Source organism: Artibeus jamaicensis, unplaced genomic scaffold, assembly GCF_021234435.1.
Source record: "Artibeus jamaicensis isolate MK-2021 breed Jamaican fruit bat unplaced genomic scaffold, CSHL_Jam_final contig_464, whole genome shotgun sequence".
NCBI classification, from domain to species: Eukaryota; Metazoa; Chordata; class Mammalia; order Chiroptera; family Phyllostomidae; genus Artibeus; species Artibeus jamaicensis.
Window position 1 is genome coordinate 11,311,131 of NW_026521842.1, and position 13,682 is coordinate 11,324,812.

General features: G+C 49.4%; 1 protein-coding gene across 1 annotated transcript in view; it reads left to right on the forward strand.

Annotated features, from left to right (window-relative positions):
- The first annotated feature begins 5,689 nt into the window (after window positions 1–5,689).
- The window catches only part of ADAMTS18 (ADAM metallopeptidase with thrombospondin type 1 motif 18), a 128,152-nt gene continuing 120,159 nt past the window's right edge, over window positions 5,690–13,682 (forward strand). The window contains exons 1-3 of the mRNA XM_037144730.2: window positions 5,690–5,876; window positions 5,977–6,064; window positions 8,878–9,194. Of these exons, the coding sequence (XP_037000625.2) occupies window positions 5,787–5,876; window positions 5,977–6,064; window positions 8,878–9,194 (495 nt within the window). The 5' untranslated portion in view covers window positions 5,690–5,786. The remainder of the gene's footprint in view (window positions 5,877–5,976; window positions 6,065–8,877; window positions 9,195–13,682) is intronic.

Below are 13,682 nucleotides of genomic sequence, written 5' to 3' on the forward strand. Positions count from 1 at the left end.
GAAGTAATTTCGGCATTCAAGTGCAGGTGTAAGTACCACGGGCCAACAATGACTGGGTTGTAATATATTTCGTTACATCAGAATCACCCAGGTGTTAGTTAAAGGACAGATGTCTGGGCCTCATCCCAGACCCACTTAGTTGGAATATTCATAGGGATGCCCAAGACCCTAGTTCTAACATCCCCCAGGTGGTTCTGATGAGCAGTAGGAGTGCCCAGTGCTGGCCATCCCGGGTGTGGGAGGACTGGCCAGCGTTGGAGGTGTGAGTTGGGGAAGCACTGGCGCAGGTGTCCAAGTCTGTGTGTGCCGAGACCACAATGGGGATGGGAATGAGGGGAGAAGACTTCGTGTGAACAAAGGTCCGTTCCCTTTCGGAGGCAGCCTGACGTTTTCCAGAGCTTTTGCAAGGTCTCTATTCCACTCTTCCACTGCAGAGAGCTCGGAACTAGGCGTGGGTTCCTCTGTGGAAGTAAGCAGTCTGGTTGTAATACCACCTCTAGCCTCGGGCACATGAACTGCTGTCAACAGCAGGACTTGGGAAAGGACTAAAGCTGGAACAGGGAAGCAGTCTGCAGCCGGAGCGTGACCGGAGGGACGCTGAGGTGAGTGGAGGAAGCCGCATCCTACAGAGAAGTCAGACAAGCCCAGGTCACACGAGGAAGAAATCCATGCCGGTGTCCTGAGAGAGTGCCATGAAGGGCTGAGTAAAATGCCAGGGAGGAGAACAGCTGGCGGTTCCTAAGTTGTGTTTGGTGAGAGTATTTCCAAAGCCAGTTGTTAAGAGGTTCTGCTTCCCCTGTTGTCACGGACAAACAGACAACACACGTTGCTGCCTGTTCCTTGGCAGGGGTTTGCCCTATTTTGTGTGGTAAAGCAAACATCTTTCTGAACGATTATCTCTAAAGAAGAAAACATTCGGGGCCGCTGCTCTGTCACCCCTCACCCCCCGCCCCCGCACTGATCTTGAGCAGTGTGCTGCACCTGCTTCTGAGCCGGTGGCCAGAAGGCAGCCCTTCCTTCTCAGGGGTCCCTTCGAGGACATCGGTGCCTTTCCTTCTCTGTATCGTTCTCTTTCGGCTCCCAGGTTGAAATAAGTTAAGCCTCGTGTCCTGTCTCTATGTTCCCTGTGCTCGGTTTGGGTGCGTGGCTTCGGCCGTCTTTCTCTGTGGACATGAGACTGATTTCCAGGGGACACTGTCAGGAGTAGGCTAAGCTCTGACACGTCATTCAGTGCAGTGTTAGCACCCCCGGTGCCAAGGCAGTGACCCCCTGCTCCCGGCGTGGGCAGGAGCGGAGAGCACACAGGCTGCTGGGTGTCCGGCGGACTCTGGGCCGAGGCGGGACAGCGGCTGAGCGCCGCTCCGTCTCCCTGGAGGAGGCGCCCAGTGTCTTCACGGAGCAGAGACCAAGGGAGAAGAGAATGAAGGGCAGGGGAACTGCCCTTTATTTCTTGCTGTGGCCAGGAGGACATATGTAACTTAAGGCATATTATTTTGAGAAAAAAAATGGTTAAACTGATGTCAGTGTAAAAAGAAGAAAAACCAATATACCATTGATTTTAGAGGGGGAAAGGGAAATTTCTTTTTACGCAGTTAAGAGTGAGTCGTGTGATCGCTCTCAACTTCCTGTTTCCTTCCTTCCATGGCTTCCTCCCTTCTCCCTCCCTTCCTTCTTTCCAGTAAATATTTACCCAGTGCCTGCTGTGTGCCAGGCTCTGGGCGGTGTTTGACAGAATGGAGTACAACAGGATTTTTTTTCCTCATTGGCTTATGCAGTGGATTGAATATTTGTGCCCCTCCCCCCTGCATTGCTGTATTGAGACATACTCCCCAACCTGATGGTATTCGGGGCTGAGCCACCGCAAATGGGACCTTATAAAAGAGACTCAGAGAGTGGGCATCCTGGTGCCTTCCACCACGTGAGACACAGTGAGAAGGAGGCTGTCTGTGAGCGGGGAAGCAGGCTCTCACCTCACAGCTACCTGCAGGAACCTTGCTGTTGGAACCCCAGCCTGCCGAACTCTGAAAAATACCTTTCTGTTATTTATATGGCCCCCGGTCTATGGTATTTGTTATAGCAGCCTGCATGGACTAAGACAGATTACTGTGAACTTTAGCTCTTCTTTTTAGTGTCCTAGATTTACAGTTTTAAAATCAGCTAAGATTTATATTTCCAAGTAACTTAGAATTTGCAATTCATAACTGAAAGACTGGACCATTTGCTCATGACTCTCTGTCACCATCTAGAGACAATTTATACATATTGCAGGGCCAGTTCCTGCAACATTAAAGGTTTGAAGTCATTCCAGAAGTGATCTTTGCCGTGCCTGTGTATGGGTCCTGTAGAAGAAATTAGACCTGGTCAACTGCAGAGGAACGGAACAGGAAGTTTTGATCTCGAGATCTACTAATCTGTGAGAAATGGGTCTTGGTTCCTATACCAAACAGTGGAGGGCTGGGAGCTGCCAAGTGCAGAGGTTTACTGATGTGTGTGGCAGAAGAGCTGCAAAATCCATTGGGGTTGGGGCTCTGATACCATTGGGTCCAGAGGAGGCCGCCTGTCCCTCAAAGCATTAGCACTCAACAAGTATTTATTCAGTTGAATGAGAGGCTATGAGGCTCCAGGCTGATGGAGACAAAGGCCACACAATGGGACTGGAATCCACACTGTGCGTCCAGGTTCTCACCAGGGGTGATTTTGCTCTCTGGGACATCGGGCCATGTCACATTTTGTCACGGTTGTGGGGTTGCTGCTGGCATCTGGAAGGGAGAGGCAAGAGATGCTGCTAAACACCCTACAAGGCACAGGACAGCCCCAGCACAAAGGGACAATCCAGCCCCAAATGTCATTGGTGCTTAAGGCTGAAAATCACCACAGTCGGGCACAGGGCGTGGTAAGACTGGGTCTCTGAGACTCTGGACATCACCATGGCGAGTAACCTCTATTACTGGCTGCAAAACATGGAGACCCAAGGGGTATGGATGACTTCATACAAATGTATCTCAGTGGAGAGATGCAAATGAGGGACATGGCCACTCTCAGTGGCCCGTGAACAGACCATTCACCCCTCCCATCTCCTTCCGTGTTTATCCAGCAGTATCATTCAATGCTCTCCACCCCAGTCTCCTTCTTTAAAATCTCATCTGTTGCTTGGTGACATGACTTTTAAGCACTGTCTTTGCTGCATGTCCTTAACGTCCAGTTTCCTTAGTGTCCAGTTAGTTATTGAAATCACATGAAGCACTGTTGTCGCCTGTGTCAGAATCACCCACAGGTGTTGCTGCAAATGCACATTTGGGGCCTGCACCAAATCTACGGCATCAGAATTTCCATGGCTCGAGGTTCAGGGGTCTGCATGTGCAGCCAGAGGCACAGGTGATTTCCATGCACATTAAAGTTTGACATAAGATCCGTAAAGTAACAGAATTGCAGGCGTCCTCTCTTCTGACCTTGCAGTCCCGCTTATAAAGCTCAGAACAGTATAATGCACTCATTTAATCCTTGGGATAGTCTTTTGATGTATTACTTTTATTCCTATTTTACAGATTATAAAATAGAGGTCACCGAGCTTAAACAGATTACATAGGCAAAGCTAAGGGTTTTTGTTTAACCTGGACGTCCTCTCCTGAGGTCATTCTAAAAAGCTTTGCCCTGGGCGGAAGTTGTGTCTGCCTCCACAGTCCAGGTTTACCCCTTTACTGCTGTAGCCAAGGAAACAGACCCTACACAGGGGGCTGTCACTTGTTCTAAGCTGTGACATGGACCTCATCTGAACCACCTCTGTGTCCTCAAACCTGCGATGGACCTCATCTGAACCACCTCTGTGTCCTCAAACCTGGAGCAGGGTGTATGCCCACTCCCCTGCCAGCACCCTGGTCCAGGGGTCCAGCGATGCTCACCCAAATCCTAGCAACAGCTTCCTTAGGGGTGCCCTCTGCTCAGCACCTGCAATCCCAATCCCACACACAATCCACATCATTTCCATTGCAGACAGGTTGCCCGCTTCTCTCTTTCTCTCTCCCCCCGCTTTCTCTCTCACACACACACCCACACGCACGGCCACACGCACCTTAAATCTAACTCCCACCTGCTTCGCCCCAGCCTACAAGGTCCTGTTTACCTGAACCTGTTCCTGTCTCTCTCCTGCCTGTAACCTTTCTGTTACAGCAAAGCCCTTTTCCTGTTTCAACACCTTCACCTGTCCTGTGCCCCCTCTCCTGACACTAGGGACCTTTCTCCTTTTCTCCTTATAAAGCTGACCCACTCTGTTTGGTCTCCTTTGAAAAGCCAGCTCTTCGGAGGCATCTTACACCCACACACACTCCTATTCTCCACTCCCCTGCTCGCCTCCCAACTAAATTTGATCCCACTGCTACCCTTTCTGATTTAGTAGCCTGTGCTTTTCCTTTGGAGTATTTGTGATCATTTAGGTTTCAGTACTGTTGTTGAGTTATCCAATGCGAGTCTTTCCCACTAGCCTGTGAGAATATATTCTATTTATCACTGCAGACAGTAGGGATCAAAGAAAAGTATTGAGTAAGTGAACAGGGGCACAGCAAATGGGATGCACAGCCGTGGTGATGGCCGCCCTGTTTATTACGGCTGATTTCTGCAGAATGGCGGGATCCGGGGCCAGGGCTCAATCTTCAGGACTTGGAAGCATGGTGCCTTGGAGAAGAGAGAAAGAAAGATCCAGGAGAAGAGGCAAGGCCATGGCCCACTGGCTGTGTGTTTTATTTTTCTTTCAAATGGATTAGGATAACACTGGGTAATGACACACAAAGTTCGGGTGTGTAACTTCACGAAAAGACATCCCTCGTGTTCTCATTCTAGTCTCCATCAGCCTCGCTGCAGATGGCGAGGAGGCTCGCAGTTTCAACCCTCTAGGTCGCCCTGGATTTGGGGGTTTCAGAATTATTTATGGTAGGCTAAGTTGAGCACACCGGAGTCCATTTTCTTCATCTTCATCAAGGGGTTAAATGATTCCCACCTTTGCAAGGATAGGGCCCAAGGTAAATGAGATAAAGCAGGGGGTGGCGCCTGGCCCTCGGGAGGTGTTGAGAATGCTCGGTACCTTGTCTGTTTCGCCACCCGGAAGACTTAAAAGAGAAGCCTCCACGGGCAGCAAAGGAGTCGGGCCACTTACCTGCGCCTCCCCCTTTCTCGGCTCATCTCTTCCTGCGCTTAAATTACGTTTTCCAAGTCTGACCCAGGGCGCTCCGCTCCCTCTCTCGGCGGTGGGTCCCTCCCTCCCCCTCGAGCTTACCCAGCCTCCCCTCCCTCTTCGCCCCCTCCCTCGGAGTGGGAGCCGGGAATCCCACGCCCTTGCACCAGCCCGGGGGCTCGGACGGGCCCAGGAGCCGCTGGTCGCCAATCACCGTGCGGTGGAGAGGCGGGCGCTCGGCTCCGGCGCGCTGGGGGAGCCAGCTGGCGCTGCTTTCCCCGGGAGCCTCAGACGCTCGCACAGACCCAGACAGACACACAGACAGGCGGGCAAGCGCGCGGGCAGGCACGGACAAAGTCCCCCGGCCGTTTGCGCTCCGAGGCGCGCGCCAGCCCCGGCCCGGGGAGCCCCCTGTGCCCCGCGGGGAGCCGCAGGCGGCAGCTCCGCAGCCGGCGCCGGCAGAAGGAGGGCGCGCGGGCGGTCGGAGGCGGGGAGGCCTCGGCGCGCCGGGCCCGCGATGTGAGCGGCGGCGGCTCCCACCTGGCGCCGCACCTGGAGCGCCGCGCTCCGGGGCGGCGGGGAGAATGTGCGCCTTCCGCAGCCGCCGCACCCGCACCTGACCATGGAGTGCGCCCTCCTGCTCGCGTGCGCCCTCCCCGCCGCCGGCTCGGGCCCGCCGTGGGCTTCGGCGGGACTGGGGCGCGTGGCCAAGGCAGGTGCCCGCGGAGGGGCGCGCCAAGAGTGGGTGGCAGGGGCGCCCGGTGCAAGCTCCGCCGCGCCCCTCACGGACGATGTCACCTTTTCTCTTGCAGGCGCTCCAGCTGTGCTGCCTCTGCTGTGCGTCGGTCTCCTCGGTCTTAGCCAGTGACAGCAGCGGCGGCGGCAGCGGATTAAACGACGGTTCGTATTTGACCTTCCCACCCTCCGAAGGGTCTGTCTGAGCACTTTGCCCCTTCTTCCCCCGTCCGACAAAAGAGGGAAAAGGTAGAAAAGCTCGTCCCCCGCACCCCACCCCCGGCCCCAAAGTTGCAGGTGTGTGTGAGTCTTGGAAATGGTTCCTGTTTGGAGAGGGGGGTATATGGCAAGGGCTCTGAACTTATCAAAAGAATCAATGCCTCAAGCTTTGAGTCACATAAATGAGAAAACAATACTTTCCCTTGTTCACAGATGGCTTGTTTAAAAATTAAATTGTACTGCGGTGAGAAATTAGAAAGGAAGTGGAGGTGGACTAGGCGGTTGATATCAAAGGCACCTTCCTCCTTTCCTTCCTCTGCTAAGAAAGCCAGGCAGGAACTAGTTCTTGGTGAGGGATGAAAGCGTGTGAAACCTTCTCACTCTCCCACCTTTCCTCCTCCCTCTCCACTCCTGTTCCCATCCCCCTTTCCTCCCTTCTCCCTGAGTCTTTGCCCCTGTGTCTCGGATTCCCAAAGGCCACTGCTGGAGAGAGGAAAGCAGATAGCTTGAGGTCTCCGGGGTCTTTATCTCTTCGGAGGTTCCCCAGCAGAAACCTCCCCAGCACCCTTCACTCCTGTCGTTTATTAGCTTCTTGGTGGCCTCCAGAAGGAAAATCCTACTTTGCTTGTTCTCACCAGCTACAGAACAGCTGGTGCTTGATCCAAGGTGTCCAGCAAGACCTTGGGGTGGATTCTCTCATATTTCGCCTTGCAGGGTTTCTCCTCATTTCAGGGGACAAGGGAACAGACTGGGGACGGGACAGTGGCCAAGCGTGGAGAGGGGCTGTGCTGGGGGGTGGGTGAGTGAGGGAACAGGAAAGAGTCAGGAATGAGCTCTTGAGAAATTCACCTTTTGTCCAACCAGAAAGGCTGGCTGCAGTTTCTGAAACAACTTCCCACTGTCCCATCTGGGTCAAATGGCTGTGGGCCAGCTCTGTTCCAGCCACGACCTGGTGAGAACCTCGTCTTCAGTCAGCCCCTGAGCTGATTGATCAGAACGTTCTCTACATTGACCCTCTACCCATCGAGGGCTGAGGATTACCATCCACCTGCTCTTTCTTACCTTGGAAACAAGCTAGTAGCAGGTGGATGGGTTGGGGGGGTTGGCTTTTCGGGCTGATACCGTTAAAGCTGCTGGTTAAGACTCCCACGTGGTCTCCCAACTAGGAGCATGGTTTCAGATGGTTCTGGACAAGGAGGTAAGAAACAACTTAGGGAGAGGCTCTGGTGCCTGTGTTGGGGGGGGGTCGCAGTTTTTAATAAGGGAGAAAGTGGTTTCTCGCTGAGGAAAAGCTGCATTTAATCAAAAGCCACGTACCTGTAAAGCATCACACTAAGGGTTTTTAGAAGAAGATAGTGTACACCTGATGTTTCTTAAGGTTAAGAGGAGAAACACTTGCTGCCCACCTTTTTCATATGTATTTTAATTCAATGGTATTTCCAGTTGAAGGGGTCAAAGAGGGAATGAAAGAGGCGGGACACACAAGAGCTGTAAGAACGAGGGTTGCTCAGGCAGCAAGAGCCACAGATGGTCACGCAGGGAAAAACATCTCAAAATTGTCATACTGGGATTTTTTTTTGGTAAAGGTAAATAATACTTACTGATCCCCTGTTAGTGACAGGGCTTCTTCATCTTTGTTTTATTTTGGGGGTTGTTGACTATTTTGGGAAAAGAGAAATTCCTCTTTCTTTTTCTTCTCCTGTAACCAAGGGCCCAAGCGACTCGAACACGCCTCCTCGTTGTTCGGAATCTTTCTAAACACTTTCCAAGTTAGTTCCCCATCCTGTGCCTTGAAAGTGGAAATGCAGAGCGTTTTTGAATGCACCGAGGGCATATTCCAGATCACTTTGGGGGATGATCCTTTTCAGTTTCAATGTTTGCTGATAGAAAGCAGTGTGCTGGCTTCAGTTTTTCAGGCAGCAAATTGTTCTGTAGCTCCTCCTCTCTGCAACATGCAGCAATTAGTCCTGCTCTGGGGAGCCGAGGCGAAGGTATTTCTAAACATGCCTCTCCAGGTGTCCCTGCTCTGGCAACATGTCTGAGCAGTTTTAAACATCAGACCGTGTAGGGGAAGTTCTGACAGTGTCGAGGCATTTTTATGCATCCACTGTGTCCCGTGCTTACAGTTGGATGGGACCGTCCCCATGAAAGTGTGTGGTAGAAGGTTAAGGGTGCTCCAAGTTCTGGAGTTTTGTTGTTGTGTATCGTGAATATCGGAAATTGGAACCTGCAGTCACTGTTAATTTTCCAAGGTACCCTCTCCATGTATTCAGCTCTGCGAGTTACCATTTGAGATTTAAATTCTGCCCTCACCCAAAATGTTCCCAATTCAGGTTAAACCCAAAGAGAGTAATCTTTTTTTTCTTAAAAAAAAAAAATTCATGTCTCTACTTTGGTGATTTTGTATTTATTAATTTTGTCTCCCCAAAATTAATTTTTATGGATGAGTGGCTCTATGGCTAATGTATAAAAAGTCCATCTATCTCCCCCCAGACTGGGAGTGTGTGGCCTTTTCTGTAAACATTCTTGACATTCATCAAGATCATGCTTGACTTTCAGCTTTTGTAGGAATTACTGGGGCAGAGCTTGTGGGAAAGGCTTCTCCTTTTCGTGAGCTGCTCCGAACTGCGTTTTGCCTTGCCTGGTGGCCGTGGGAACAAAGATGTCCTTGAGCCGAGTGTCACTCTGCCAGCCCATTGGGAGTGACCGGCTGGCATTGGGGGCCTGGGACGCTGACCACTACACCTTTCCCCTTACAGATTACGTCTTTGTCACACCGGTAGAAGTGGACGCGGGCGGGTCATACATTTCCCACGACATTTTGCGCGGCGGCAGGAGAAAGCGATCTGCGCTGGGTGCCGGCAGCTCCCTGCATTACCGGTTTTCAGCGTTTGGACGGGAACTCCACTTAGAACTTAAGCCCTCGGCGATTTTGAGCAGTCACTTTATTGTCCAGGTACTTGGCAAAGATGGTGCTTCAGAGACTCGGGGACCCAGGGTGCAGCAATGTTTCTATCAGGGATTTATCCGAAACGACAGCTCCTCCTCCGTCGCCGTGTCGACTTGTGCTGGCTTGGTAAGTACCCTGCTCTCAGAGGCAGTGCCCCCTGGGCGTGCACTTGGTGTAACTCGGATGAACAGATGTCTGCAATATTGAAAGCTCTTCCAGCCAACTCGACCCATTCACACTGTCAGCTTTGATACTTATAATATTCTCAATTGAATTAATCTAATCTGCTCCCAGAAAAAGAAAATATAATAGAACTTTAACTACCATTTAGAACATTCTTTTGATGTTTAATGGTCTGGGCCTCTTCATTCCCCGTGTTTGAGACGATCCCCAAGGAAATTAATTTGATGGATGTCATTCGCATTGTAAAGTCCTGAGAGACCAGGCCTTATATAAATCTCACAAGCTGCATGCCTCTACGTTGCTTTGAAACGGGAAAACTGTATTTCCATGGCAGAATTGCATTCAGCAGCCCTGTTAAGCCCAACCTTCACTGAAGAAGGGCGGCTTTTTGTTTTCTTTGAACTGATCTGTTCGTGTTGTCCTGTTCATGTACGATGTCCCTGTGGAGTGTGGTGTGTTTGCAGGCTGGCAGGGTGCAGGGTGCCATCCAGGGAAGCAGAACACTTAGAGGAATTGGGGACAAGTGTTCTTTCCCCTCCGTGTGTTCCTCCTCCATTGAGCTCCGGGCCAAGAATGCTGGTGTCATTGATAGTCTCAGAATTCAATCAGATACATGAGGCGTCGGTGGCCTGTGAGGCTGATCTGTTCTGTGCAGCCATTGGGAAGTGCCTGGCACTGACAGGTGCGTGTGTGTGGCCGTGTGTTGGGGCACATGGTGGTCACGCTCTGGGACGACTAGGAGGAGGCTGTGAGAAAGCTCAGTTGAGCAGGTGGTTAGCAACGTCCATGGTATTTAATACATCACAACACAAAGCCAGAGTGGCTTGGGTGCCAGCAAATGTAGACTCCCGTGTTCCTGTCTAATGAAAACTTTACTGTTTAACCTTTCCCCCCCATACTGTGGCTTGAAATTTAGCAAAAATCTTTCGGAGTTATGATGCTCTTTGGTGTACTCTTGAAAGTATAGAGTGAAACAAAGATTGGACCATTCCCAACTAAGCCTGGTCCACTGAAAGGATCTATAACGTACATAGTACATAGTACATGTTATAGTACATGCTATGTACTATAACATGGCCACACACACGTGAGTGCCTGCACAGACGTGAGTCTCTCTTGGTTTCCCTTCTGTTGTCATGAGTCTCCTGCTCTTCCGGGGACATTGTTCCCATCTCCTTCTCTTCCGTTTATCCCAGTGACCTAATGTCTTCAGAAGGACCACGAGCACCCCCCCCCCAGGGTGGCTTAAACATAGCACAGTGGGTAGGTGCAGCCTGTCCAGGGTCAGTCTCACGCCGGGACTTACTAGTAGTAAGTGACTGATCTCTTCATCTCAGTTTCCTCACCTCCAAAGGGGGGATGACGAGAGTTAAGACGACGCGGCAGGGTTAAGACGATGCGGAGTAAGTCCTTCTTTTTGGGAAGTGCTATAGCTGTTCTCGAAGGGCGTGATTGCTGTGTCTGTGTTCTAGTTCCTCCAAAACTTGGCCTCCTCCTGTGTGGCTCTCTCAGCATCTCCACTCTCTGCAGAGACAGGAAATGTGATCTGTTGTCTCCTATTAACAGATGTTGCGTTATTTCTCCTGGGGAGGAGATTTTATTTTGAACGGAGAGCAAATGATCACTTAACACATAAGGATGAGACAAGTATATTTCCATCTTTGAGATGAATGTAAAAGAGGTAATCGGCGATGACTTCTGCCTATGTATAAGGCCGGTATAAATAGGAATCATGAAACTGCGATTCTGTCTCACTGTTCAACGTAGTCTTTGTTAGCTTTATTTCTGTAGGCCTCAGTGTCCTCTCCTGAAACGTGGAAAATGACTTCTAAGACCACTGGCATCTCTAGGCATCTGCCTCTGATTGTTCCTTTGCTGGTCCCAGCAGGACCCATGTGGCATGGGGCCAGGAGAGGATCGAGTTTATCTCATTGCGTCACCCACCTCCCCATGGCCCTACAAAACACATACACCCAGACTGTACTCAACAAGAAAACAAAGCAAGAGAGAGGAGAGAGCCACAACCGAGAAATAATTGTGGCCCAGGAAGCCGAGACACCACTCTGTATGGAATTTTGTGACCATGTATTGAAATATAATGTACACACGGAAAAAGACAAAAATCACACAGCTTAATGCATTTGCAGAAAGCTCACACTGGTGTAGCCACCAACCAGCTCACAGAAGACGTTACCAGTGCCCCAGAACATCCCCATGTCCCCTTTCCAGTCACTACCCACTCGGGGTCACCACTATTCTAACTTATGGCATTGTTTCATTTTGCTTGTTTTAATATTTTGCATAGGAAGCATCATAGTATTTCTCTGTATGAATATTTCACGTTTCCATTTAATTATTGGTGGACATTCAAATTGTTTCCAGTTTGGGGCAGTTACAAAGAGTGCCGCTCACCAATCCTGTGCCTGCCTCTTGGTGAACTTACGGTCATGTTCTGTTGGAGACATACCTAAGAATGAAGTTTCTGGGTCACAGGTTACGTGTATATTCAGCTTTAGTCAATTCTACCAAATAGCTTTTCAAAGTGGTTGTCCTAATTTACACTCTCACCAGCTGTGTGTGAGAGTTCCAGTTGTTCCACACCCTCGCCAACTCTTGTTACTGTCTTTTTTCATTTTAGCTGCTCCCATTGATGGGTATGAAATGGTTGTGGGTTTAGTTTGTATTGTCCTGATGTTTTGAAGTTGAATGTTATTTCTTATGCCTTTTGGCCATTTGTATATTCTCTTTGGTGATCTATCTATATCATATATGAACAAGAAATAGTATAAATATTTTCAGCCTTAACTGTGGTGGTTCCTCCTCTCTCAGTGAATGGAAACAGGAATTCTGAGCAAAAACACCTTTGTCAACTTAACATAATTGTTATTATGGTTTTGAATCTCTAACAGGGAATTGATCTGCTTATGAAACTCCTTCAAACAGCAACAGTGAGTGCTGGGAGATCCTGTGAAGACCCACATTGAGGGGACTCTTCACTGGGGACACTGAGAAATGGGGATGGAGGCAAATAATTGTGTTGGAAGGAAGAGTTCCTTCATCTTACTTGGAACACACAGACATTGTCTAGCTTCTTTGGCTAAATCAGGGGTTAATACTTTCTCTAAAGTTAATTAGTAATTACTGAATGATTCAAGAGTTCGGGAGAAAGACAACAGGCTTCTAACATGCTTGTTGGAGAGACTCATCAAAGTCCACACACCAGAAGAGCCAAGCAACTCTTCTTAATACAAAAGTGACATGAGATGAGTGAGAGTAGGAGAAGAAGCTCCTTCCACTCAAAGTCTCGACACCAGTGTTTCTGGCGACTGCGTCTGAATGCCTCCAGGGTCCGAGCAGTCTCGTAGTGCGCATGCGGTGTGAAGCTGGAAAGTAATAGGTCGCCTTTGGATAAGAAAGTACCAATGGGAAAACAATCTCGAAAGCAATCTAGGAAAGCGTCTAGGGAAACCCCAAGAGAGGGCACAAATGGCTGGGTGGGTTTTAATAATGAAAAATAAGTACTTACATGCCTACGTGCACACTCCAGCCAGGGTTTCTCTGGCAAGGACTTTCCTTCAGCCGTTCAGAATTCAACTACTTAATATTTTCTGAAAATGCACTTCCCCCAACTGACAGGTCGCACCTTATTCAGGAGTTGAGTAGGCGGTTATTAACTTTAAATAATTCATAAAGTAGGAGTTGTGAACTTCTCTGAGTGAATCCTGCCGACCTTTACGTCTGGGGTGATTCTTTTTAAATTTTGAAGGGTCTTCTTGAGGAGCAGGCTCTCTGCAGCTCACCACTGCCCCCTACACCTGCTGCCTTGCACTCGAGGAAGGTGTTGGGGTTTTCAGCCCTTGTCCCAGAATCTCAGGGCTGCAGGTGAACCTAATACACAGCACCATCAGCTGTGCATGTATTTTCCACCATGTCCAGCCCCTTCTTGACCATCATAGTGGTGAGAAGGTCATTACATCCAGGAAGTCTGTGCCATCGTTGAGAGAGAGCCTTCATCCTGCTGTTGAACTTCAAACCTACCTTCTTGTTAACTTTCACCAATATTTCTTAATTTTGTTTTCCAGGATGATAGCAGGAAAAAATAAAAACCAAAACCTTTATCTGTCTTCTTACATACTGGGAGATCTAAAAGACCATTCTTCCCAGAAACATTTCACCTTAGTGATCCCACCCCACCTTTTTTTTTTTTTTTTTAGGATAGTGATTTTCAGAGTACAGTTTCATTAGCTTCCTTTGAGGTATGAAACATTTGAATTTCTTTACCAACAACAGAAAATCAAGGAAGCTGGGCCCAGGAACATACATCCTTAATTCTCCAAATGATTTGAATGAACACTAACAGTAGAGAACCATTGGATGAAGACCTTGAATATACAGGAGAATTGTTTTAATTTGATTTGTGGTTGGTTTGGT